The 24,789-nt window shown below is 48.6% G+C and overlaps 11 protein-coding genes across 11 annotated transcripts; 2 read left to right on the forward strand and 9 right to left on the reverse strand.

Moving 5' to 3' along the window:
• Positions 1-608: 608 nt before the first annotated feature.
• Positions 609-2,404, reverse strand: N7473_009483 (protein kinase catalytic domain-containing protein; the record flags this gene model as incomplete). Its single annotated transcript, XM_057155422.1, has 2 exons — positions 609-2,257; positions 2,326-2,404. The coding sequence occupies 2 exons, from the start codon at positions 2,402-2,404 to the stop codon at positions 609-611; spliced, it is 1,728 nt and encodes a 575-aa protein (XP_057006552.1).
• Positions 2,405-2,669: 265 nt separating this feature from the next.
• N7473_009484 (serine/threonine protein kinase) lies at positions 2,670-4,201 on the forward strand (the record flags this gene model as incomplete). The annotated part of the gene is made up of 2 exons (XM_057155423.1): positions 2,670-3,896; positions 3,944-4,201. The coding sequence occupies 2 exons, from the start codon at positions 2,670-2,672 to the stop codon at positions 4,199-4,201; spliced, it is 1,485 nt and encodes a 494-aa protein (XP_057006553.1).
• A 1,119-nt stretch (positions 4,202-5,320) lies between these two features.
• On the reverse strand, positions 5,321-6,102 carry N7473_009485 (uncharacterized protein; the record flags this gene model as incomplete). The annotated part of the gene is given in 2 exon segments (XM_057155424.1): positions 5,321-6,068; positions 6,080-6,102. The coding sequence occupies 2 exon segments, from the start codon at positions 6,100-6,102 to the stop codon at positions 5,321-5,323; spliced, it is 771 nt and encodes a 256-aa protein (XP_057006554.1).
• Positions 6,103-6,761: 659 nt separating this feature from the next.
• Positions 6,762-8,659, reverse strand: N7473_009486 (MFS transporter; the record flags this gene model as incomplete). Its single annotated transcript, XM_057155425.1, has 3 exons — positions 6,762-7,097; positions 7,162-8,090; positions 8,149-8,659. The coding sequence occupies 3 exons, from the start codon at positions 8,657-8,659 to the stop codon at positions 6,762-6,764; spliced, it is 1,776 nt and encodes a 591-aa protein (XP_057006555.1).
• A 900-nt stretch (positions 8,660-9,559) lies between these two features.
• N7473_009487 (MDR family MFS transporter) lies at positions 9,560-11,526 on the reverse strand (the record flags this gene model as incomplete). The annotated part of the gene is made up of 3 exons (XM_057155426.1): positions 9,560-10,665; positions 10,717-10,838; positions 10,895-11,526. 3 exons carry the CDS (start codon positions 11,524-11,526, stop codon positions 9,560-9,562), a joined length of 1,860 nt encoding a protein of 619 aa, XP_057006556.1.
• Positions 11,527-13,112: 1,586 nt separating this feature from the next.
• N7473_009488 (EF-hand domain-containing protein) lies at positions 13,113-14,788 on the reverse strand. Its single transcript, XM_057155427.1, has 4 exons — positions 14,544-14,788; positions 14,457-14,475; positions 13,497-14,388; positions 13,113-13,424 (listed from the first exon to the last, which is right to left on the reverse strand). Exons 1-4 carry the CDS (start codon positions 14,582-14,584, stop codon positions 13,402-13,404), a joined length of 975 nt encoding a protein of 324 aa, XP_057006557.1. The 5' UTR covers positions 14,585-14,788; the 3' UTR covers positions 13,113-13,401.
• A 92-nt stretch (positions 14,789-14,880) lies between these two features.
• On the reverse strand, positions 14,881-16,262 carry N7473_009489 (putative short-chain dehydrogenase/reductase family protein; the record flags this gene model as incomplete). The annotated part of the gene is made up of 2 exons (XM_057155428.1): positions 14,881-15,331; positions 15,385-16,262. 2 exons carry the CDS (start codon positions 16,260-16,262, stop codon positions 15,208-15,210), a joined length of 1,002 nt encoding a protein of 333 aa, XP_057006558.1. The 3' UTR covers positions 14,881-15,207.
• Positions 16,263-17,439: 1,177 nt separating this feature from the next.
• On the reverse strand, positions 17,440-18,282 carry N7473_009490 (uncharacterized protein; the record flags this gene model as incomplete). Its single annotated transcript, XM_057155429.1, has 1 exon — positions 17,440-18,282. The coding sequence occupies one exon, from the start codon at positions 18,280-18,282 to the stop codon at positions 17,440-17,442; it is 843 nt and encodes a 280-aa protein (XP_057006559.1).
• A 1,519-nt stretch (positions 18,283-19,801) lies between these two features.
• On the forward strand, positions 19,802-21,025 carry N7473_009491 (Aromatic-ring-hydroxylating dioxygenase alpha subunit; the record flags this gene model as incomplete). Its single annotated transcript, XM_057155430.1, has 3 exons — positions 19,802-19,855; positions 19,920-20,300; positions 20,369-21,025. The coding sequence occupies exons 2-3, from the start codon at positions 20,181-20,183 to the stop codon at positions 21,023-21,025; spliced, it is 777 nt and encodes a 258-aa protein (XP_057006560.1). The 5' UTR covers positions 19,802-19,855; positions 19,920-20,180.
• A 273-nt stretch (positions 21,026-21,298) lies between these two features.
• On the reverse strand, positions 21,299-22,606 carry N7473_009492 (putative aminotransferase; the record flags this gene model as incomplete). Its single annotated transcript, XM_057155431.1, has 1 exon — positions 21,299-22,606. One exon carries the CDS (start codon positions 22,604-22,606, stop codon positions 21,299-21,301), a length of 1,308 nt encoding a protein of 435 aa, XP_057006561.1.
• Positions 22,607-23,239: 633 nt separating this feature from the next.
• Positions 23,240-23,932, reverse strand: N7473_009493 (GFA family protein; the record flags this gene model as incomplete). Its single annotated transcript, XM_057155432.1, has 4 exons — positions 23,240-23,493; positions 23,590-23,653; positions 23,761-23,807; positions 23,881-23,932. The coding sequence occupies 4 exons, from the start codon at positions 23,930-23,932 to the stop codon at positions 23,240-23,242; spliced, it is 417 nt and encodes a 138-aa protein (XP_057006562.1).
• Positions 23,933-24,789: the final 857 nt, after the last annotated feature.

Genomic DNA, 24,789 nt, shown 5'->3' on the forward strand with positions numbered 1-24,789 from the left:
CCTTGTGACCTTCTAGAACGCCGCCCTTTTCAACGTGGGTTATTTCGGGCTCGACATCATGCTGTAGGGCAGGCTTTTCGGTGACGTATCGTGACGGGTGGAGGAGATCTTGCACAACCGAAAAGACTGCACGTTCTTACCTATGTTAGGGATAAAGCCCACTACACTACGCTACTTTTGCCATATCTGACGTAGTGAATTTCTGCCTTTGCTGTATATCATCTTACAATGGAAGGCAACCGTTTTCCTTGCCATTTTACAAGCCCTTTGAGTGCCTACAGCGGCCGGGTTAGGAGAGGTATGTGACGTCATGGTGGGTTGGTCGGGTATTGTTAGACATATAAGAGACTCTGTTATCACATGGTATGGGTCTATGAGGGCACTGGAATTCATCCAGTTCAAGAGTGAGTCACTACTCTAAACCCGCTTTACACCTCCGCCTGAGGGCATTTAGAAGCATTTCTGGCAGTTCCTCTGCGAATAGCCAGGAGCCACAGTAAGTATCACGAATTTCTAGCTACATAGAATCCCTTTGGAATATAACATCTCGTTACAGTAGACTCACGACATTTTAAAGCCAATTACCTGGCGGTTCCAATCAATCTGATCTATATCAAAACTCTCTCCAACCTCGTGACAACCTCATCATAAAACCTCTCGCTACATTCGGTCTTGCCCTCCTCAAAACCTTCCAAACAAAGTTTGACCACATCCCCAAAAATGTCACCCGCAGCAGCTCTCACCATATCTAAAAACCGGTTCTCCCTCAATAACATCGCCTGTACCTTCTTGGTTAGCCCAGGCCGGAGATATGCCTGCACATTTTCGTCCTCAATCCCTAATACTCGATGCAGCGGCATCCACAGTGCCGTCTCCAGGAACACAATACCTAGACTATAGATGTCAAAGGCTTTCTGAAATCCCCCAATACCCTCTGTTGCAACGTCGCTATGTACCAGCGGATGCCGGTACAGGTTATATAATGGGGTGGTGTCAGGCCGCTCGGTCATCTCTGTGTTGTGGACTGGGCGTGCGAGACCGAAGCCGCAGAGGAAGGGTGTTGAGAGATCTACGCGGCCAGGTTTTGTGAAAAAGATGACGTTTTGGCTGCGAATGCTTTTGTGGAGCCAGTCAGTAGAATGGAGGTGTTGTACGGCCGTGGCAAGGGTATGTGCGAGGCGCACACGCGCTGACAGGGATGGCTTTTCGTCGTCAAGGACGAGGTCGAAGAGCGATGTTGGAGCGTAGGCTGATTTGAGACCAATTGGGTGATGGAAGACCAGCCCGAAGCGGTTGAGTGGTGCGTCATTGAAGTAGCCAATGCAGGCGGGTGTGTGAAACAGCGCGGGCTTTTGGGCGCTACTGAGAAGGGCAGATAGCTTAGAGATTCGTGTCTGGATCAGAGGGTCGGGGTGGCCAGATTTTAAATTTGGATCGTAGTATTTCCATTCAATCCAAACCGGATTGCCTTCATACAGACCGCCTGAGCGCTCTATCTCCGTCGTCATGTAGGTTGTTGGGGAGGAGCGGAAGATGGTGCAAGATTCGGCGGCCAAAGGACCCGCTTCGATAGATCCGGCGCTGATATTCGAATCAATCTCTATTTTCAGCGCCTTGAAGCGCGCCAGCGTCCCTAGGACTTCTCTCTCTCGCTGAGACTCCGAGTTTTGCGCTATCGAGTGTTGCATAGCACCGGCGTGGAATATCTGGAGCAGGTGATCGATCTTGTTGTTCAGCTGCAAGACCTCTATAGACATGCGGGTTTGTGCTTGCTGGAGAGTGAACTGCTGTTGCGAGTCGAGCATGCCCTTCATGGCATCATTAAGTACACCGAGACGCGCTAACGAGGTCTCCAATCGCTCACGATCAAACATCGCCCACCGAATGCGCACTGGATAACGTCGAATCTTCTCCACGCAACTGAGGGCTTTGATTTCGAGCAAGCTTCTAGGGTACCGATCTCGGAATTCGGATCTCTCTGCCGTACCGTAGAAAAAGCCGTTATAACTGTCACCTACTAAAGATTGGTACGAGTCGCCAATCTTCCAGAAACAATTGAGGACAGCCTCTTGCTCAGCCAGGACCTCCTGCACGAAGGCTTCATTCAACCGCAGTGTTGCGCAAGAGGTTTCATTTTGCTCGGTAAGGTTGGCAATGTCGGCCCAGTTCAACAGTCGATGTTGCTCTATTTTCAGGCGGACGCGAAGATAATGGAACTGAGATGGCATGCCTTCTGCATCGGACAGGAGATTGTAGGCTGTTACGCAATGGTATCGTCAGCTAGTTAAATGACCAGGATAGAAGAAAAGCCAAGCCTAGACTGACCTTTAATGCAGCCTGAGAAGAGCTGGAACGTGAGCGAGATGGCACCGAAACTGAATCCTGATAAAGATATAGGGTCCATCGCTTCCCTAGTCACGGCTATAAGTTGCAATAGATAATGTTGAGACAAGCATCTCTACAAGTGTTGACACCAACTAAGCCCGATGAGGCTTAAATGAGGGGGCCCGCTCGGATCCCTTTGAATACTACTATGTACCACGCGTGCGCGACTCTTCTTTGAGGCACCTCAAGATACCCCGGAGTATGTATATGATTCCCAGATATTGAGGGATTATAGTAAACATATATACCGAGGCAGAGCTCTCTTTACGCGATCGGGACTCCGGATGGGGTGGACTCAGCAGATCGTGGAACGTCCCACGTCGACGTATGCGAACGAGACCCCAGATGGGCTAGATTGGGCGGGTCGTGGAACATCCCACGTCGAGTTTCAGGACGAAGAGGATCTCCCTCTATCTCAAGGGCGATTTCTTGGCCATGGGGTGAACGGAGGCGTTTTCGAAACTATAGTATGTGGAAAGAGAGTGGCATGGAAGCGACGATACTGTCGGCGGCAGATCGAGGCGCAAGACCTGCGTGAAATAGACATCCTGAAAAAACTCAGGAGTCGGCATATCATCAGCCTAATCGGCACATACACTCACGGACCATTCCTGGGGCTGCTGTTGTGGCCGGTTGCGGTATGTGACCTTGGGATGTTTCTCGAGGACGTGGACAAACTTTTGCATATCCCTGGCCCCGAGGCTCCACGAACAAACCATCAAACCACGTTGACACAGCGGCTACGCAGCCTAGGAATCGATACTCCAAATGCTGCGTCAACCCGGCTGAAACAATGCATCGGGTGCACATCTAGCGCAATTATGTACCTACACAATCGATCCATCCGTCACAAAGATATCAAGCCATCAAATATTCTCCTCTCTTCCGCTGGGCTTTGGGTGACCGATTTTGGTACTTCCACCGACTTTTCAAGCATTTCACAGAGTATCACGCAGAATGGCGAACGCGGGACCCCTAAATACTTCGCCCCCGAAGTCGCTCAGTATGAGCCCAATGGGCGGTCGGCAGATATATTCTCTCTAGGTTGCGTATTCCTCGAGATAATTGGGTTGTGCAACGGGTACTCGCTGGAATATCTGAAGGGCCTACGGCCGAATAAGGACCATTCGTTCCACGCGAACCTCGACTCCATCTTGCATTGGTTCAACTTCGGCCATATTGACGTCAAATCACCGGCAGATCAGCAACTCATGGCACTGGTACGAGAAATGCTTGCTCAGGCTGCTCGTGATCGCCCGACGGCAGTGAGTATCAACAGCCGCCTGCGCTTGATCGGTACATTGCGTAGACCGAGACCACCGGCACTGCTGTGGGGGAGCTGCTGCGCGCTCGAGTCGGAGTCATTGAAGCAATTCCAAGCCCGTCAAGTATCCTCTGTGACTATCGAACTTGGAAATACACATCAATTGGAGAACGGGCAGCATAGATGGAGTTTCTTCATCCGTGCACCAGCCGCGGAGGCGATCATCGCGAATGTTCATTATTTCCTAGTATGCATATATCCAACCCTGCTTCCAGATGTTTTCTCACCCTTTAGCATCCCAGTTTCAAGCACCCCTATACCGTACAGCAGCTACCGCCATTCGAGATAAATGGTGGAGGATGGGGCTTCTTCACCATCAGCATAGTAGTCGCTCTGAAACGAGGATATTTATGGGTATCTCCAGATGCAACACTTGGACTAGAGGACCATTCTCTTTTGACGCTTTATTGGACACTGAACTTTGAGCGAGAACTCACTTATAGTCAAGTTGAAGTGGGTATTTCAAAACCGTTGAGCGAAAGAGGCGCTTAGCGCGAGGTGGAGATCACATATTTTCAATCATAGTACGCTAGTTGTCTGTTTCACGTCCTTTGCATAAGATGCGATGCTTCAACGTGGGACGATGCAGTGGTGACCTTCGTTATGTTGGGATCTGTAACAATATGGTAAAATACAAACTCTGTATCACGGTCACGTTAGGATTGTACAGTTGTACCATTCAAACTCCGAACAACTGTTCAAATGAACGCTGGCTACATATTTTCTATTTATCATGTGACCACGGTACCGAACAGCATCTTCAGGTTTCCGAATACGAAGGCAATATCGGGCGCCACTGTATATCATATGAAGAATCATCTTACACTGCCAGGACTCGATGTTTCTTGCCATTTTGTAAGTGGTTAGGTGACTACAGTTGCAGGGTTGGGAAGAGTGAGAACGAACGACCCCTGGCGTGTTAGGAGGTAGATTTTTTTGGATATGGTTTATTTTGGACATGTAGCAGTACATGACTATACACTTTGATACTTTCATTGGTATTACCATACAACCCTGGAACAAATTTTTAGTACGGAATTAGCCGTATGAGGTTTAGTGCATCAGTTGATTAGGGTTTAAAATAGTATCTCTCTATTTCCAGATATGGAAGGCAATAACGGGCGGCACTGTACCAGATAAGCGTGCATAGATTCCTACTAAGGGAAACGTCTAGTAATCTAAGAAGCTGGAAATGAAGATCATGCAGGAAATCCAAATGCATGTAGAAACTGTGAAGATTGTCGCCGTACCCAAGATGGGAGACTTATGACCCCAGTCGTTATCGGGATCTTCGATATCATTCTCATTCGGCAGAGCAGGGATAGCGACCTGTGCTCTCTGTGGTTCGGCGGCGTTTGACTGGCTAGGACGGTTGTTGGATATTATACTCTTGCCGCACTCAGCTTATTCGCGCGTTAGCAACAGTCATAGAGATATAAGGGGCATCTTAGAGCCAGCACTTACAACCACCAAAATATTCAAAGACAGTGATAAGAGCTGCTGCTAATAGTATCACAGCTACGACTTGTCCAAATGACCAATCGCCTCTTCCGCCGCCCAGAAACATGGAAAGGTCAGCCCGAGAAGCATGATTTGGATCGAGGACAAATATCAGACGAAAACCCCCCAAATGAAGGCTGTAATCAGCCAGCATACCTGAATTAGGTCAGTATTTATGGTGAGGCTTGCTAGTGAAACTTCGCAGAGAACTGAGGTCCATCCGTCGATAATAAACCGCACCGTCAAGAATAGGGCAAGGAGGGGAGGGTAGATTAGTGAACGTTTCAAACTGCCTTTGCAGCCATTTCGAGAAGACCAGATGAACATAACACGTAAGATATGCCGTACCTGAGCACTAAGGCAGAGCCTGGCCCGACCAAAGATGTTCACGGATAGAGTTCTGTATAATTTGATGACCCGGGAGGTGAATCCGATCAAGTTCAACAAAATAGAGACCAGGTTCGACCAGAATGCCCAGTTCACGGCTTTGCGAGATGACAAAAATCTGTTATACCAGCTGAGACCGGGCTTTGGGGGCCGCGGTGAAACACCTAGATGACAAATTGCAGGGAGGCCTTGGTGATAATCGTTAGAGATCCACCAGTTGTTCGCAGTAGAAAACAAACCATATGTCACCAGTGTGGCTAGCGCACCCATAGCAAATAATCGCCACAAGCGTTCAGAGGTATGGCGAGAGAGATGATTCCATAGCAACGTTAAACATGCCAAGTGAGTGAGGCAAGAAAACCATGCCATTTCAACGATAAATTGCCATTGATAGGCCGCAAGGCTACTCTCAAGCTGGACATGGCCACTGGTCAGAATGGAAAAGCCCGTCAGGTTTGTAGATCGCTCATTGCTAGAATACACTGGACAAATGTGAGCGTTGTCATGTCTCATATGACTTCAAGGATTATTTCAAGGCAAATCACTTCGACCAGAAGCTTTTCCAATCGAGCACTTATCCCAGCGCTCATCCGGTGAGATCCTAGGAAACGTCTCAGAAGCTTCGTCGGCCGTCGCCGTAGTACTCGAAGGACGATATCATCGATTGGATTGGGACGAAATGACAGACTGTCTTGATCAGACGTGTCAAATGGGTTCCGGCTTGGTTGATATGCGATGAAATAATAGATCAAGATGATCAATAGAGCAAGGCTAGTAGTCGCAAGGTAGTTGACAACAACACCGATCCCCGTAACGTCATTGTTAATCGGTAGAGGAGAAGGAGCGGGTGCTGAACAATTGATACTAGGAGGTGGGGACATGGAGATCGTTGGCGTGGCTACTAGTGACTCGAGAGTGGCGTGGAAGCAGATTTATATTCCTTCCTGCGATCGCAAGGTGCTTCACTTTTGCCTATGCCCAGCAGCCAAGAAATGATCGATCTATCGAAACTCGTACATATATGCTGAACGGAACTTTATTTACAAGTGGCTTGAAGTTGTAAATAAACCAACGCCATCCATTTATTAAGGCTTTTCTATACCTCTAGGCCCTCGAACAATAACCGCATTCATTCATCAAATGCACCTTCAGAATTTCACCCACCCTAAGCCTTGCTCTCCTCCACAACAGCATATCGACTCCAACGCCGAATAACAGGACCATACATGTAAAACACATAAGGCACAGGGACCAGCAAAGCACTGATGCATCCGAGAATAGTAAGTGTCCAATGAACACCCATATTTTGATAGAACGGGATCCCAACAACCGTCATGCCACCTGCAGCACAATAGCGGGAGACTGTCATAAATCCCAGAGCCGATGCTGCGTAGACGCTGTACGAGTCGATGACATACATGTAGGAGCTGATGAAGACGCAGATAGTGCCGAAGCCGAAGAGGCTAGAGGCGAGTATGGGTGACCAGACGGATATCGACTCCTAGAAAATCGGTTAGAAATGAGGATCCTCTATAGGAAAATATAGGGAGATGAGGGCTACTCACAAAGTCAGTCCATCCCATCCAGAAGAGGCTGATCGGGATAGCAGGGGCTCCGAACATAGCGAACCACAGTCGGATCTCAGGTTGAGTGTGCACACCATCGAGGGCATGTGCATCGACAGCTGGATCAGCGCCATTGACTGCTTGTGCCGCCTGGGTAAACGCCTTTTTCGTCCACTTGTAGATGGGGAAGACAAGGAAAGTAGCCAGTGAGATTCCGACGTACATCGCAACCCAGACAATATTGGTCAGACCCTGCGAGAGACCATGCACATCGGTGAAAATGTAGGTATACCCATCGAAGAATGTGAATAACACAATATACAGGACAGTCATATAAAGCGATATCAACAAAATAATCGGCTCGTGGATGGTAATCAGGAACTGACGCTTCATTGCCCCGCTGATACGGCTGAGCAGCGCAATCTTCTCCATGTCCATTTCCGAGCGGAAGCGGTTATCGCCGGTGATTCTGCGCAGCTGCTTGCCCTTCCACTTTAGAAGAAGCGGCGAGTATGTCTCTGGCTGGAAGAGGATGATCAAGACTAGGATGGCGCCGGACATAATGAGGATGATCCATGCCGTCCAGCGCCAGGAGAGAGCATCTGTTTGACCCATATACGACGCAATGACTGGCCCAAGCACTGGTCCTCCGAAAGAGAGGATTGCGTACATGGGGAAATAGATCGTCTTCTCCAGCGGATTCCATAGATCAGCAATTGTCCCACCTGCACAGGTAAGTGGTGGACAACCGAAGATTCCAGCTAAAAAGCGGAAGGCCAGTTGAGCACCAATATTGGGTGCAAGTGCAGAGCCCATGATGAAGATCATAAATAGAGTCAATGACGCTGTGTACACCACATTGCGGCCTAAGATTTCAGAGAGCGGGCCGCTAACAAGAGACCCAGCTGCAAAACCGAGCAGATATACAGCTAAAGTCAAGAAATAATCAGCTCCCATTCGACAATCATTCTCAGATAGTTCATATACCAGTCACAAGAGATCCCACAACATCGCTCACGCCAAACGCCGCCGCATTCTGAGGTAAAACGGCCGAATTAATTGACGAGGCCGCACCAACTACGAAAGCCAGTGCCGAAACGAGCAATGTGGCGATAAGCCGGCTCGAAAAATTATAGTTCATCGGATTTTGTGGATCATCCTTGCCATCCCAGCCGACAATGAACAAATCGGCTGGCTGATTCGTCGACGCGAGTTGTTTCTGAATATCAACACCCGCAAGGGAATGCGCTAGAGTTGTCTTCTCGGAGCGCTGCGTTTTGGATTTCTCCAGCGATTCGGGATTTGATGTTACTGCGACATCATCGTCGCGGGTAACTTGATTTGCATCTTCGATAGAATTGACCGAATCCGAATCTGATGAAGAGCTCGACGTCGAGCGTGTTTTCACGGTGGAATCGGTATTGCGCTGTGTATATGCGTAGTCCAACTCGGCGCGGACAGAATCTCCCAATCGACGATACTGCAGATAGGACTGCATTTTCACACCTCGGGATTAGACTGAAATTTTGCGTACGATGGGTTGTTTTCTCACCGGTCATGGGAGTAATATGGACTCCTTCCTGAGTATGAGCGTCTAAGATATAGGGAGACCAGATTGGACAGAGTCAGGATTTTTTTTCGCGTTCACGAGCTTTTCGGTCTCTTCGCTGATAAATCTCGGGGGTATTGAGTCAGCGAGTCTTTCGGCGACATTTATGGATCAATTGAGGTTGGCATGACTCCGGGATGTGGGTCTCTTGCGTAGGGCCGATATTTGAGGTTCACGATGTCTCCGTAAGGGCAGGCGGGTGGAGCCGCTCGGCCAGATGTCAGGCCGAGATATTGAGAAGGCCTGTGAGGTTATTCCTACAGTGGAATTGTGGACGAAGAGCTCGTTTAGTGATATCAGACCAATAACCGAAGTGTTTTCGCGTATGTATTTACGCTTCCAGGATTAGTTTTGTCGCCGCCAAGGTACTACCAAGGCCGCATGCTGGCTGAAGGGGGATTTCCGGTCCATGAACCCCGTCCATAAACCAACCCGTCTACGATATCTACAACACCAAAGAGTCAACTGTGCCTCGATAACTTCATTCTTTCCATTATGTGCAAAAATAATTCATACTTTTGATATGTCGCGATGATGCAAAAAGCCCGCAACCCAATAGAAGGTCAGAGATGGATCCTTCACAAGACAAATGCAATGCGCGACTAGCCCTGAAGACAAGCTAACTCACGATGCGGAGTTCCAATTAAATACAAACACTAATCACCGAATATTAATACAGCGAAGAGGAGAGCCACGCCCCCAAAAATTGGGCTGTCCAAGCAAAAAAAGAAGAAAGGTTAAAAAATAAAGGGTATCAAAAATCGCAGCCCATTCCTGAGCAGAGACACTCTAAGCCTCAACCTCAGGCTTCCCCTCCGCCTTACGTTGGGACTCAATCAATTCCTGACGCGCACGCTCTTGCTCCTCAAGACCAGTCTTGCGGATAGTATGCGTCTTGGTCAATTCACGAGGACGAATGAACAGCGAAAGAACAAAGCCAAGTCCCGCCATGCAAGTGTAGAAAATCCACATACGGCTCAAAGCGAAAGTGAACGCCTCGAGGACAACCTCGCGCTGGGACTGAGTCAGGCTCTTGATGAGTTCCTTAGAAGAACCAGCGAAGGAGGAGGAGATTTGGGCGGTACGCTCGGGGCCAATAGCCGCGATGAGCTTGTCGGCTTGTTGGCCGATCACGTTTTGGTAGATGACTGTGCCCAGGACGACGGACATGGAGGTTGACAGTTGGCGGACGAAACCGAAAGTTGCGGTGGCGGTGGCCATGTCTGCGGGGCGGATGTTGGCCTGGAAGGCGACAAGGGGAGCTTGGAAGTTAGGTCCGACACCGATACCGCCGATGAGTTGGTAAATGATGATGCGGGGCCAGGAGGCGTAGGGCTTGAGATCGATTAGTAGACCGAAGCCGAGGGTCATGAAGAATAGACCGGCGACGATCATCTCGTGGTAGCGACCGGTTTTCTTCATGACGATACCTGTTGCGGCGGAGACGATGGAGAGCGAGAGGACCATGGGTAGGGTGTAGACACCGCTGAGAATGGGGGAGGCTAGTAGAACGGTCTGGAAGTAGAGTGGGAGGTAGTAGGCTCCCGAGATGAAGACGAAGCCATGGCAGTAGCAGACCATTAGAATGAGGATATTGTACCACTCGTTGAACAGGCGTGGGGGGATGATGGGGTACTTGGCGAGCTTCCATTCAGCGAGCATAGCCAGGATCCAAACGAAGATGCCGAAGATGATGAGGCAGATGACAGTGGCTGACTTCCAGGGGTAGTTGATGCCGCCGAATTCGAGGCCGAACAGGAACATGAGAGTGCCGCCGATGATAAGGAATGTTCCTGCCCAGTCGATACTGCGCAGGCCAGCCAGGAAGGGCGTCTTGGGGGACTCGATAGAGAGGAAGAAGAAGAGAATGAGGAAGGAGAATCCACCGATGGGCACTGCAGGGCTTGTTAGCTTGGGATCTCAGTACTTTGGCAAGTTGTACATACAGTTCAGGTAAAAGCACCATCTCCAGGTAACGCTGGTAGTAAAGGCACCGCCGATAATAGGTCCCAGTGCACCAGCAATCGCCCAAGTGGCACCGAAAAGCCCATAGTACATGGGGCGATCTCTATAAAAAAGGGTTAGCATTGCCGTAGTCAGAAGATGACCATGAAGTCAACATACCTCATACTGAACAGATCCGTCACGCTAATATTAGCCATGATAATAATACCCCCACCACCAACACCTTGAATAGCACGACCAGCCACAATCATGGCCATATTGTTAGCCAAAGCACAGATCAAACTGCCAACCAGGAACCACACATTCGCAAGCAAGATAATCGGCTTGCGACCCCAAATATCACTGATCTTGCCCCAGAGCGGAATACAAGCCGCATTCGCAAGAAGATACGACGACGCAATCCACGAGTAACCACTCTCCGAAGCATTGAAATCAGCCGCGATCGTAGGCAAAGCCGTTGAGATAATTGTCATATCCAGCGCCGCCAGGAACAGCGCCAGACAAAGCGCGGTCATCACGACGATGATCTTCTTTTTGCCCATCTTTGCTGCTTGCGAGGGTGTGCGGTCCAGCGGCGCGCCAGAGGCTTGTTTCTTAATCGCATTATCCTCGTCATCTTTTTCCGGGTCCTCAGCTGGGACGGATGTATCCAGGTCGTGGTCGTGGTTGTGTTCTAGCTCTTTCTCTTGCGCAGCGGAAGAGGGTGTCTGGACGGGAGATTTTTCCGATGGAGTCTGCGAGACGACTGTGTCGCCGCTCGACGAGTCGTGGTTCTGTTGCACGCCCGTCATCGTGGTATGAAAGCTGACGCGAAACTGAAACTGACGAAAATCTCGACAGTAACCAAGCGACAGAGAAAGGGAGAATCGTTAGGTAAAAGTTTCAAGCCGGGGCGAGATAGTCGCGGCCAGAAACCGGTAGCGCCTCGGTGATTAGAATCGATCGATCGGCGCGCAAGTTCTGCAAACAAACACCCGGTCACCACGAGGCTTTCGAGAAGGGCGAAGAGTCGTGTCAGAACTGGCAGAGCTGAAGGTTTATTCAAAAACCGTCAGCGAGGCAAGACTTGGTTTATATGTGATCTTGGCGCTCGTGTTGGAAGAGTCAGAAAGTCAGTCGGGGGAGGAAGCTCGGAGTTAATTCTGGGGCTACCAGAAGGATTCGGTCGGCGGAAGTTGTGGAGGCCGAAATGCCGAGAAGATGATGAGTATGTCGACACGTCGAGAGTAGATGCAACTCGGAGAACGATGTGTCAGAGATCGAGATCGGAGTCGCATAGATTATCGTGAGATAGGCTTGTAGCGGTGTGTCAAAACCTGGAATCGGGGAATTGCTTGCATGAGTCAATATCTGCTGCCGGTCATTCGCATAACTATGCGCATCATCGCCATGTGGTGTGACGTTCCGTTGGTAAAAAAAAGCAAGGGGGGGCCAAGGACTCGGCCCGTCGGACAACAACAGCCAATCTAGTAAGGTTAAAAATACTGAGAGATTGATAGACTGATAATTTCAATCTGATACTGCTATCCTCATCACTAGCTCGCTGTCTTGATACAGGCCTCGTTCACAAAGTACCAGATCAGAAATGTCGAATCTACATGGATGCTTGCTTCCCGTCCAAATCTGAGATTCGCAAGATTATGACCGGTTTCCAGGTCAAACAATCACTCCCCCTCCGATGGCCTAGTTGGTATTCACCATAAATTGGTGAAACATTGTGCCCTAGAGGCGTGGGCAAACAAAAGAAGCAGAAAAAAAAATACTGGACCAGTGTTGACGCTACAAGCTCCAGGGACAGCCGGGCACACTCCTAGGCGGGGGTGTATTATTTTTTCGAGTTTTTTTTATAATATTATATTTCTAGTAGAGAGATTTATCTTAGACCGTTATGTTAGATTATTTTAATTCTTTAATTTTATTTTTGACGGTGTTAGAGGGTGAAAAGGGGGTATAGTGCAGTATATCATAGCACCGGGGTGGGATGGCGATGTTCTTCGGTGTCCGTGGATAGCGACGCAGTAACAAGGGCGAAGTAAATAGGGGAGGAGAAGGTTGATGTTCAATTCGTGCCAGGGGTGGCTCGGTTTATTTCGAATCATGACAGGCGGGCTTTTTTCTGTTCCCAAACAAATGGGCCTACCTGGACGGGTAAACAAACAAGTCTATAATGTCTGAGAGTAGGACAAATCATTCGAGAGTGCTCCAAAGCGAAGAAGACATATTCTGACTATCATGCCCTCTGCGTTTCACTTGGCTTATACACCTAGGACAGTATTTATCTGGCCTTTTAGAATCTATATCACGGGGAAATATGACGACCGGAGTCCGAAATGTCCTAAGTTCCCTCGATTATCTACGACAAAAAGAACAGGAAGCTCTAGAAAGAAAGATTCTGAATTCGTAAAACAGTTTCCTTGCAAGACTGATAGACTGGACAACGCCCAAATCAACATGCGACGGTCTTTGACTAGAACTCTAGGACGAAGCAGACAGGGAAGAGAATAGGGTATGGGTATAATAGGGAGAAACGTCAACAGGTCGAGAACCAGGACAAGAAACGAGATCCAATAGCAAATAACCAGAAAGAACAAGCGCAATGGGGAATGCAATATAGACAACGAAGTAAACCATATGCAAGTGTGCAAGCACGGTGTCGCGAAAGCGTATTAATCCTGCAGCAGGATGATTTCTGCAACAACATCTCAGTTAGTGACTGCCGCGATTCGAGTCGAAGCATTCAACTCGGTTGGGGAGAACGTACCAGTCAGAAACTCCTCAAAGCTCACGGTAATATACCCATCCCGATCCTCATCATACCGCTTAAACACATCCGTCATCCGCTTCAGGCTGATACAAGCCTGCACAAACAGATCAAAGCTCATCCCATTCTGACCAGGACTCTTCGACGGCGCATTAACCTGCCGCGTCTTGCTTTCAAACGCAGTAAATAGCACAGACACAAACTTCGTCGTGAGACGGTATCCAAACGCGACCAGCGCATTCTCGAACTCCTGCAGGCTAATGCGCCCGCTGCGGTCCTCGTCGAACCGATCAAACAACTCCCGCCACGCTGCGAGATACTTCCATAGCGAAACAAATTCGTCAAAGTTGATTGTACCATTTCCGTTCCTGTCGAACATTCGGATCATCATCTTCACCGTGCGCGGGTGGAAAGATGTGTAGTCGCCGTTCACGAGAGCAGACCCGAGCTCTTGCTCGGTGAGCGAGCCGCTATGCGAGGAGTTGGCTGCGCGGAATAGAGGGAAGAGCTGTTGTGGGTCATCGGTGGGAGCAGTCAGAGGCGGGGGTTGGGGGGATTGCGGAGGGCGCGAGGCGAGCGGGGGTCTATTGCGCTGCTGCTGAGATGGAGGGGGTCCGAAGCCGTAGTTCTGAGGTGGCGGCGAGGGATGTAACGGGTGAGGTCGATATTGGCCTTGGTTTGGGGGAGGCGCGTTCGCGGGCGAGGGTCGGCCGTTGTAGGGGTTCGCGGGAGGGGCGTTGTTGTATGCGTGCGATGGAGGACTATTGGAGACAGGTACTCGGGAGGGTACTCCACCGCTAGACGCCGACTGTGGTGGTGGACGCGAGGGAAGCGGCTTTTGACTTTGACCGTGGCCTCCTGACATCTGCATGTTCCCTATCATCTGCGCGACCTGGCGACATTTGGTTTAGTTTGGCGGGGATACACGCAACAACATCTTGGCGGGATGAGGAGATTTACCTGCTCTGGCTCAGCGTGCCTATGTCATGCCGCAAGGTTAGCGATCAAAAACTCTTCCCAGATATATAGCTGGTGGTATGAACTTACGCTGGCAGCGCATCGGGATTGTAGCTCTTGTTGTAGGCCATGGTCGCCTAGCACTGACGCAATTACAAAGTGGAGCGCCAGACACAACCAGGGATGAGATCACCTTGCACGGGCAAGATATCAGAACAAACAATCAACCCGCCCACAATCCAATAAGTGGTAAACGGGAAGATCAAAAGGGAATGGTCAAGGGGAGAATGAAAAGAAATTCGAGGGGCCAAGTGGAAGACAAACGAAGGACAAGGTTACTCAGGTTCAAGCGGAACCGTGGGGCTCAAGACGGTTTTTAGTGTTTGCCCAACCGCCCAGAAAAAGCGAACTGGCCGCCAAGAGAAAACTGGAGCTTACACGTCTTTTTTTTTGCTTTTCCTCCACTTGTTCACCCAATTGTATTGATTCAATCAAATGCACATCTGGCTCTGGCCGAGGGATTTACGAATAACGAACCTCTCCATCCCCAGGGCCAGTTCAGACGGCTCAGCCCTATCGACGCGCGTGTTGCCAAATCGTTCGAAAGGAGTATAACTTCGCCGCGGAACTAAACCCCTGCAAACCCACGGGTCTCTCCTTCCAATTGGACGCTGAGCTCCACTTTGGTGATATATTTGGGATACGAGCATACGAGCCCCACGCAGTTTCCAACCGGGCAATTTCTTTTCCTCAGCTAAGCTTGCTGGATAATCATTTGTACTTCTGCAGCCTGCTGCTCCAACACTTCAAGAATCTCTGCCCACGCCTTGGCTTGGAATTCCTTTCCTTCGGCGCCCGCGGTGAGGGCTTTGGACTCACTACAAACTGTCAGGAAATTGCATCAATTGTCTCGTTTCATCGAGTGACTTACTCCAGATATCCATCGTTCCGCCAACATTTGCCCTGAGCCTCTGCACCTTGGAGCACTCCAGTCACCAACAGCCGACTGCCCTGTTCGGTCGTACGTGCAAAAAGCTTGTACATGATCCACACAAGCCACCGCTCGTAGAATCGATCATATTGTCGTCCAAGAGATGATCGGCAAAGCCCAGGACTAATGGTATTGACAATGACAGGTAGTGTCCCGTCATCGTTGCGAACAAGATTGGCGAGATTCTTCATGACATACTCCAGAAGCAATTTCGAAATACCATACTGTTTCGGCCCATGGAACTGATCCGCAGAATTCAAATGCTCCAATAACGGCCCCTCAGTCCGAAGACTTTCAGCTTTCACACGCACAAATTGTTGACTAGAAACGACACCAAGATGCGTCGGCTCTGTATCAGAGGAACTTGCTCTCAACTTGGGAAGAAGCAGGAGCGCCAGTAATGACGTTGACAACGTGTTGACCTGTAGAGTCTCCTCCCACTTCTCGGGTGACTGCGTATACTCGCGATTCCACAAGCCAGCATTAAGTAGTGCGACATCCAACCGCTGAAGCTCACTATTGGCGCGACTGGCGAAGCTTTTCACACTTTGGAAGCTGCTCATCTCGAGCTCCCAGATTTGAATAGTGTCGGGGCGATTGGTGCATTTCTCAAGCTCTAGCTTAACCTTGTTGCCACGTTCCAAGCTGCGGCTTCCAATGATTAGGGAGCCCACGCCGAGGTTGAGGAGCTTGATGGCAGCTTCATCACCCAGACCTGAGGTCGCGCCCGTCAACAGCACTGTCTTGCCGGCGAAAGAAGTGAAAGGGTCTGTTGGGGGTGTATACTGCATTTTAAGCAAGCGGAAAAGTCCCGCCATTTTGATAAATTTGGATCCTGTCCGAAGAAAATGTGTAAATGAGAAATTGGCTTGGAGATGAAATGATAGCCTCCGAGGACCGACTGAGCATTTTCACAGGTTGACTGCCTCAGGCTGATAACTTGCTTAGTCATTTATCCTGGCCGTGGCCCGAAAAGAACGACTCGATGTAGAAGGTTGACGTCTAATGGCGAGTCAAAGGCCACAATTGGTACGCGCTATGAAGGGAGATGAGTCTATGATCCTAGTATTGTTGAAGATTTCCAGAACAAATTTGGAGGATTTTCTTTGTTTCAAATCTCACTTTAAACGCGAAATCTACTTATACTCGTCCCGTATTTAGTTCTCGGATTCGCACTAATCGGAAGACCTCGATAATTTGCAAGTTCTCAATCGCCATATTCCCAAGTGCGTAGTCAACATATTCATCTCATGTATACATTAGTTCGGTCTCATCAGATTCATTCTTCTCTGTCGGTACAACTTGACTGGGATGAAAAATTGCAAAAATGACCATAACCAAAAACACCAGTGCGGTATCAAAGATATAAGCATAGTACTCAAGTACTCATGGCTTTGTAGGACACCAGTCTGACCTTGGACATATTCCACCACACGATACACACAGCGAACCATGATCAAACCGCTGGCAATGTAGAGTACAATCAAGTACCGATTCCAATTCACTGAAACAGTCATGGATGCCGAGGTAGGATTATCCAAGGTTCTTTTGTGGAATATGACCGAAACAACGACAAAGAATCCGAAGAAGAGGATCTGGAAAATTAATTTAACGATGATTACATTCTCTCCTAGCCTGAGCTTGCTTTCAGTCTTGGCTCCGGAGAGAATTCCACCACCTAATGAAGTCGATTTAGCAATGACTATGGTAAACCATAGAAAATAAAGCAAAGCAAACACGTACCACCACTCTGGATAAAGAATTCCAACACATCTCCCAGAATAAAGATCTTCGTCAAGTTTCTCGCAGGAATAATACATCTCAACTCGCCATCTGTCAAGCGAATAATGCGACCCAGAATCATATAGATGGAAGCGGCGAAGAGAGATGGCGCGATAAGAACGAAAACAGGCTCTGCAGGGCTTACGGCATGGTAGAATAATTCGGAGCCTGATGGACATTGACTGCTCGCGCTTGTGGCCCAGTTAGACACAGTCAGAACTCCTGCTCTTCCCAAACTTCAGTGGCAAGTTCCTCCAAAACAGAGTCGTCAAGGCTTATATCCATTTCCTTCGGGCTGCTCGGCTGGCGAAGAAAGAGCTTGTCGAACCCGATGATAAGGGGCTGGCCTCGGATGTAGAGATGATTGTTTTCCCCTTTGCTGATAGTAACAACTTGTGTGCGCTTAGGTCTATCATTGAAACGTTCCCACGACTCCAGCACGATCTGGGGCATGCTCCGGCTGATCTTGATGGTGATGACCAGTTGAACCTCTCCATTTGATTGGGTAAGCCAGAAACGAGCATCGGACATCAACTTAGAAGGCGACTCTGAAAATACCGATTCCACGACAAGCGTGGGCCATTTCTTCGTTCGCGCTCGAGGGAGTCTCTTCGGTAGAAACTGCGCGTCAGGCTGTTTAGCGGAGCCACTTTCTGCAACGCATGTAGCGGATCCAAAGGTTCGAAGACAGCGTTTGAGGCCCATAGGCTCAAGAGAATCAAGCAGGAGTCTTTCGAATACTCGTGGAGCAATTTCATGTGGTCGGGAGACAGTCATTTTGACGAGGAGGAGGTGTTGGCAAGAGTCGTAAGAGTTCCAGCAACGCTCAATGATTTTATCGTCCGAATTGAGGAAGTCGCGACTAAAGGCATTCTGGTTAACCTCGGTGAAAAGCACCCATTCACTGATTTCAAGATCTTCTTGCTGGCGACTTGATTCCATCTTTAAAAGGTCTCGAAATTGGCTGATTCCTTTGTATGGATATCTTCTAATCGGTGGTCCTAGCTCGCCAAGAAAGTTACCACTAGAGCTCTCGGTACCCAGCTCAACGTCCATATTTAGAGACATAATAACCGAGATTACACAGGGATCCTTTCTCGTATTGGTAGAGAGAGAGAGAGAGAGGGAGGGAGGGAGGGAGGGAGAGGAATGCTCCCATTGATTTCAGGGGCATTGGATAATCGATCCTGAGAATTGATTGATTCTAATGTGACGTAGTATAGACGTATTTTTGTTACCGTCTACGTAAAAGGTGAATAGAATTCAAGCTCCTCGAATCTTTTAATGCTGTACCAGGACCGAGATCATTATAAGTAGGTTTCGCAAGATTTCTATTTTAAACAGGGGGCCTTTAAAAGGCGACTAGACATACCGCCACTGGTCGGTCTCTTCGGTGGCAGGAATATTTGGGCCTGTCCTCAGCGCGTAATGGGAGAGGAACAGTTCCACGAGATCCCCCCTCTCGTTTATTTTGATCCCGTATAGCTACTCTTAAAGTCATGCTTGACGGGTATAGAGGCATTGGATGTGGGTTGATGCTCGCTTGTGGACAAGTCGTTTACGCACAACCCCAGTCATCGCTACATGGGGGAATTTTTACACTTCGATCCCAATCTTTGTTTGTTCCGGACCCTTTGTTGTGATTGGCATTGTATCATTATGCGTGCCATTCGAGCCTCGCCGTATTGGCACCAATAGCCGAGAATGAACCTTTACCCTTTGGTAAATAGCTATGCTTATTCATGTCTGAACGTGCTGACAATTGAATTCAGATGATATAAATTAGAGTGCTATTTACTTGCAAGCATCGCTCATGAGCAACTGTGGCCCTCCATTGGGATGACAATCTGCCATCAATCGCGCCCCGTTCCTGGATCATCCAAGTCACTCATTATTAAATTAAGCAAGCCAATTTTCTCGAATATCCCTCGGTCTGCATTTTCATCAGTGCATAGTTTTTATAGGTTTGACCTAATAATATCGATCATGCCTCACGTTACTACGGAGAGGAGAAAACGGGACGGGGCCCGGGGGACCGATTCATGAACAGATAATTGATGATGGAGAAACGGCTCTCGTAGTTGGTGGTTGGACCGTTATTTGCAAGCGCGGAAAGGGTTTCGGAGAGAGTCCGTAATTCTAGATCACCGGGTCGCGTTATGAGAGAAGAGCCTCAGGGTCCGGGCTGCAGAGCCTCAACCCGATTAGAAAGAACGGAGCTAACCGGTAGACTAAGGGCTTGCGCCTTGGCAGACCCTAGGCCTAAGCTAACTAACAAGCCTCAACCCCTTTTCAATTCACCGTAACCTCCGTCCTTGAAGGTTTTGTCCGTGTCTTCTGTTGCAAGAACCTGCCTGAAATGCCGACCCAAGTCACTGCAATGGCGGAGTTGATCAAACTTCCAGCTAGTGTTCTTATACACATTATCTCTCTACTGGACAATGATTCTGTCAAGACTCTGCGAATGACATGCAAGGAACTCAGCGGCTTTGCCAATCGAGTCTTGTTTCGAAGCATCTCGTTATATGACAAACATGACAGTTGCGGGCATTTGCAGTCCGTTATAATTCAACCTCATCTTCGAGAAGAGGTTTTTAAGTTGAATCTGCATACTGTAGAAGAGGACTACGTGAGTCTTTCCTGCTACTGACATTCATGGTCGATGATCTATTTGTCTGACTTTCAATCACTAGGACACTGATGAAGAAGAGGAAGTCGACCCTCCGCAAGGATGGCAAAAAATATTGGAGCGATCATCTGATCTGCCAAACCTTCAAAGCGTATCTTTACGTTTCGACAAGAAATGTGCCTCAGATAGCTCAGGAGATAAATTCGTATACATCTCTGCTCCTCAGACCGAGACGTATCGAGCAACTATCTTGCGATGGCTATTTGCAGGTTTAACGGACTTGCGGCAGCCGATACGAGAGCTTGCGATTCAAAATCATCAGAATATGACTCCTATATCGCGTAATGTGTCAAATTGGATGGACGAAGTTTTTCAGACGCTGGAAACTTTGAGACTCAATGTGGTGCATGAGTGTGACTTTGCGGCTCCTGAAAATGATATTGAGGTAAGGCATTCATTCTTTTTCTGCTGGTGAGATGATTCGATGCTAATATAATGGGTTGGTTGACTTAGGAAGAGACTGTACATGAATTCTTCAGACGTGCTCTGCCGACATACTGGCTGAAGCCCTCCATGTCCTCATTACGAAAACTTTCGCTCTATTCATCGCTTCCGTGGGGCTTCTACCCCAAAGTCAATATGGAAGGGATCCACTTTCCGAATCTCGAGTCCTTGACGCTGGGATTTTTCTCCTTTGCCGATGACAAGCATATAGATTGGATACTGGAGCATTCATCCACACTCAAGGAACTATACATGGACCGCTGTTTCATAGTGTTCTATGTTCAGATTCAAGATGATGACGACATACTTGAACGGACACCTCTGATCACTTCTGATATGACCTGTGATCCAGAAGAATCCGACAAACTGATCTATCACTATCCACGTCGGTGGCATGAATACTTTACATCCATCCAAAATGGCCTCCCCAACCTGTCTTGTTTCGGATTCGGGACTAGTCCGTTATGGGAGCAAAACAAGATGCCATTTGAAACGAAATGGAATCTAGCCAATAAATTGACGGAAGAACGCTACTCTCCATTCTTGGGCCAATTTATATGGTATCCGTTCCATCTTAGTTCGACAGTTGAGTGGCCGAACTGTGATCAGCAAGATCTGGATGCGCTAAAGGCATTGTATCAGGCAATTGGTCAAGGAACCAACTAGGGCTAGGCGATGGATGATGGTCAGCTATCTCGTTGCGTAAGACTTGATAAACAGATTCATCTTACTTATTTTAGCAGTGATAGGAGTGATATGCCAATGACTCCTCCATGACTATCAATTGAGTTCAGCACTCACAGGATAGAGTGTGCAGTGCAAATGTCTTCGCTCCAGCATTCGTCAATGAATAAACCAAGCCGTATATAACATCTCTATCTATTAAAAGTACTCTCTCTCTGGCCAGTAAGATCGGCATGCTGACGTACCCATCTTAAATCACTCTTCCACAGCTTTAACAATCTTCTTCAGCGCAAGCTCCAAATAATCCCTCGGCTGCGTGAACACAATCCTAAACCATCCATCCTTCTCCGACCCAAACAACGCCCCACTAGCTAAAAACACCTTCTCCTGCAACAACCGCTGCATAATCTTCTCTCCAACCTCCTCCTCCGCAAGTATCTCCGGATGCAACTCCCTATATCTCTTTCCCAGATCCACCCAAAGGAAAAACGCAGCATTACAACCAGTCGCGTGCTCGATGCCATTTTTCTTCAAGAATTCCACCGCGAATGCGTAAGACTCTGAGAGCCTCTTTTGGTTCTCTTTGATATATGACTCTGTGAACGCGTCATCTTCCAATAGACCAGCGACCATGTGATCTGCGATTCCTGAGGAATACGAGTAAAGCGATATCGCCCTGAGCGCACCGTGAAATTCGGCGCTGAATTGGGAAATTATCACGCCGAGACGGATCCCGTTTGCGCCAAAGTCTTTGCTCATGCCCCAAAGTACATGCACGAGCTTGGGATCAATGATATTGTTCAAATCGATTGAGAGCGCGGACTCGAATTTGGCCGGTGGAGGATACTCGTCCACGGTATTCTCAAAGACGGATAATGCGTAGATCTCGTCGCTGATCAAATGGATCTGATACTTCTGGCAGAGCTGCATCAACTTGATAATCACCTCGCGGGGGTAGCATCGACCCAGCGGGTTATGTGGGTGACATAGCATCAAAGCCTTGACTCTCTTCCCGGTTGATTCCTGGAAGAAAAGAAGGGCATCTTCATATTTCGAAACAGCCTCCGCACTAAACGGATCCACGTCGTCGAAATTCACAGGGACGACCGTTGCACCAGGCCGCGTCGAGAGATCAGGAATGAAAGTGCCGTAGAACGGCCTTCCAAGCAGAATTCCCTCTCCGGGATCCGCAAACGCCCACGAGACATGTTCGATGGCGGGGGAGACGCCGTTCGTAACGACTAACTGCTCCGCATCAAGCGGTGTGACGGGCTTCAAGTGGCGGTTTAGAAATTGGGCGATCGCGCGCCGAAGTCTGTTTGAGCCGCCGCCGCCGTCGTTGTAGGTGAGATATTCGGCTGGTATTTCTGGATTCTTGTTTAGGTATTCAAGAAGTTCGGTGTGCATGAGGGCGTTCTCTGCGACGCCGACGTTGATGTAGCCGTTTGGGTTGGATGAGGGGCACCAGGTGTCGACTAGGATGTCCCACATCAGGTTCTGGGCTGCTGCGGCTGAGGCATCTTGAGCACGAAGAGAGAGGGTAGAGCCTGTCTGTTGGGCCATTTTGATAGAGGTGTAGACTCTAATTGACTGGGAGAATCTGCCCTTGGAAGAGTTTTGCGCCGGTAGAGTAAGGTTTATGTGCCGGGGGCCCCTTATAGATTTCGGAGGTGTTCTTGGCCTTGTAGATGATGAATCTGGGTTTTATCTTTGCTAACTCGGTTATGAGTCACGACACCTTGTTGATGTTGAAGAAACCTCGTATCATTCAAAGTTGGAGAACCGGCTATCTTCGGGGTCCCTACGAGGGGTGGAGGGTCGGGAGTGGAGCCACGTTGGAGTTGAAAGTGCAGCGCTTTATCATTGCCATGCCGATAGCCATGATCAATCAATCATCTACAAAAACAATGCACATTTATTTGAGCACTCAATGCAGCATAGAAGATAATCAATGAAGCTTTTATCATCAATTTCGTTGTATATACATCTTCACAAACTAGTCCACCCATACTAATGCACACGCCATATGCTCCATAGTTAGCAACATTTCGGCTTTTGCTCGCCCAATCAGAATCCACGTCCACCAAACCCCGAACTCCTCTCCAATAACCTCCTCAACAGCTAGCTAGAGCTACATAGCTAGCTCTCAGGTAACCAAGCTCAACTCCTGTACCTAATTATTCACACTCTAGGCATTTAAGCACCAAAAGCCTGCTCCTGCTTCGCACCGTCCACAGCAGCAAGGTAACTCGGGCGGTCCTTAACGTAGAACTCAATATCGACCTTACCCCGCAGATTCGCCTCGCCACCGTCCAGGGTACCTGCCTTGATGCAGGTGTTGTCCGGCATCACCTCCAGCTCGGTGTACAAGCTGGAACCGCAGGTTGGGCAGAAGAAGTGCTTGTTGATCTTGCCGGAGGCTCCGACGACGTCGTAGGTGGTTGGGGTTCCTGTAGAAGGATGGGGTTAGAATTGGAATTGGCTATAAAGATTGTAAAATGGAGGAAGAGGGCGGGAGGGAGAGGGGTGGTAGATTGTAGGCTTACCCTTGGTCACTTTGAAGCTGTTGCGGGGGACGACGGCGTTGGAGGTGAAGGCACCACCGGTCCACTGCAGGAGGGGTTAGTTAGCATGGACAAGTATGATGTGGTAATTGGCACTGCAAATGGAAGTATACTGGGTTAGGAATGTGAGATGATGGAAGGAAAATGTCTTACCTTCTGGCAGTCAATGCAATGGCACAGCGCAGCGAGATAGTTATCGGCTATCCATCATCATCCATCAGCCTCTATACCACAAACACCCAATAGAAGAAGCAAATATCATCAAGTACAAACCTTCAACAGCATAGGTTACACCACCACACATGCAGCTTCCAGTAATAGTCATGGTTGCGGATTTAATATGCAAGTCCGTTCTTTTAGTTTCGGGGACCTTGGTAGAATCAAAGGACAATAAGCTGAAATCGAAGAGAAAGTAAAAGATGAATGTGAAGTACAAAGATTAGCTTTGAGTGCAGCCATAGCTCTCTCTTTTAAGTCTTTCTATTCGGCCTTCGATCCTGTTCTTTCCCCTCCCCCGCCCCCCACTTTCAATCACCGATCACCGAGGTCGAGACAGCCTTACGTAGATGTCAGGAGAGTGGCTTACGGAGTAGGTTTCCTTGATCATAAGTTTCCTGTCTCGGGCAATGAGGGGTCGGGGATTGAGGGGGTGGGCTGGATTGAGTTTGTGATGTATAACAAAGGCCGCGCTCCAAAGGGTTGCCGAAGAATACGGGCGATGATCAAAGTAGAAGATCTAGGTAACTACGGGGTGGAAAGATTACAATGGAAAAAAGACATTTCAAACATCAATATACTTGTCATTGCTGTTTCGAGTGCAAAAAAGCCTTATGTACAGCGTCCGAACACCCAACGCGTCAACGCCAAGTTCAAACCAATTCATCTGAAAAGACGATACAAAAGACAAATCAAGACATAATGACAGAGAAAAGAAATGAAGAAATGAAGGGAAATACATCGACGATCAAAGGATCAAAGGAAATATGAACAACATTGCAACGCATTGATAAATAAGCTAAGGAAAAGTAGAATTGATAGAGAATAGAACTTCGAGGTATCAAGATAGGGTATAAAGAGCAGCAGACCCTGGACTCAGCCAAGTTTGGAGAAGATGATTGTAGATGGTAGGTAAAGAGTGCAGAAGGTTCGGGTGAAGGAGAGGAAAGACATCAACCAGGATGT

Source organism: Penicillium subrubescens (genome assembly GCF_028828155.1).
Source record: "Penicillium subrubescens strain IBT 31985 chromosome Unknown utg000006l_segment0_segment0, whole genome shotgun sequence".
Taxonomy (NCBI): Eukaryota; Fungi; Ascomycota; class Eurotiomycetes; order Eurotiales; family Aspergillaceae; genus Penicillium; species Penicillium subrubescens.

Bases quoted from the DNA above. Each gene is read 5' to 3' on its own strand.
- N7473_009488 (XM_057155427.1), bottom strand. From the start codon at position 14,584: ATGGCCTACAACAAGAGCTACAATCCCGATGCGCTGCCAGC. The intron at 13,425-13,496 runs GTACGTTCTCCC...ATGTTGTTGCAG, and splicing joins CTTTGAGGAGTTTCTGACTG to AAATCATCCTGCTGCAGGAT.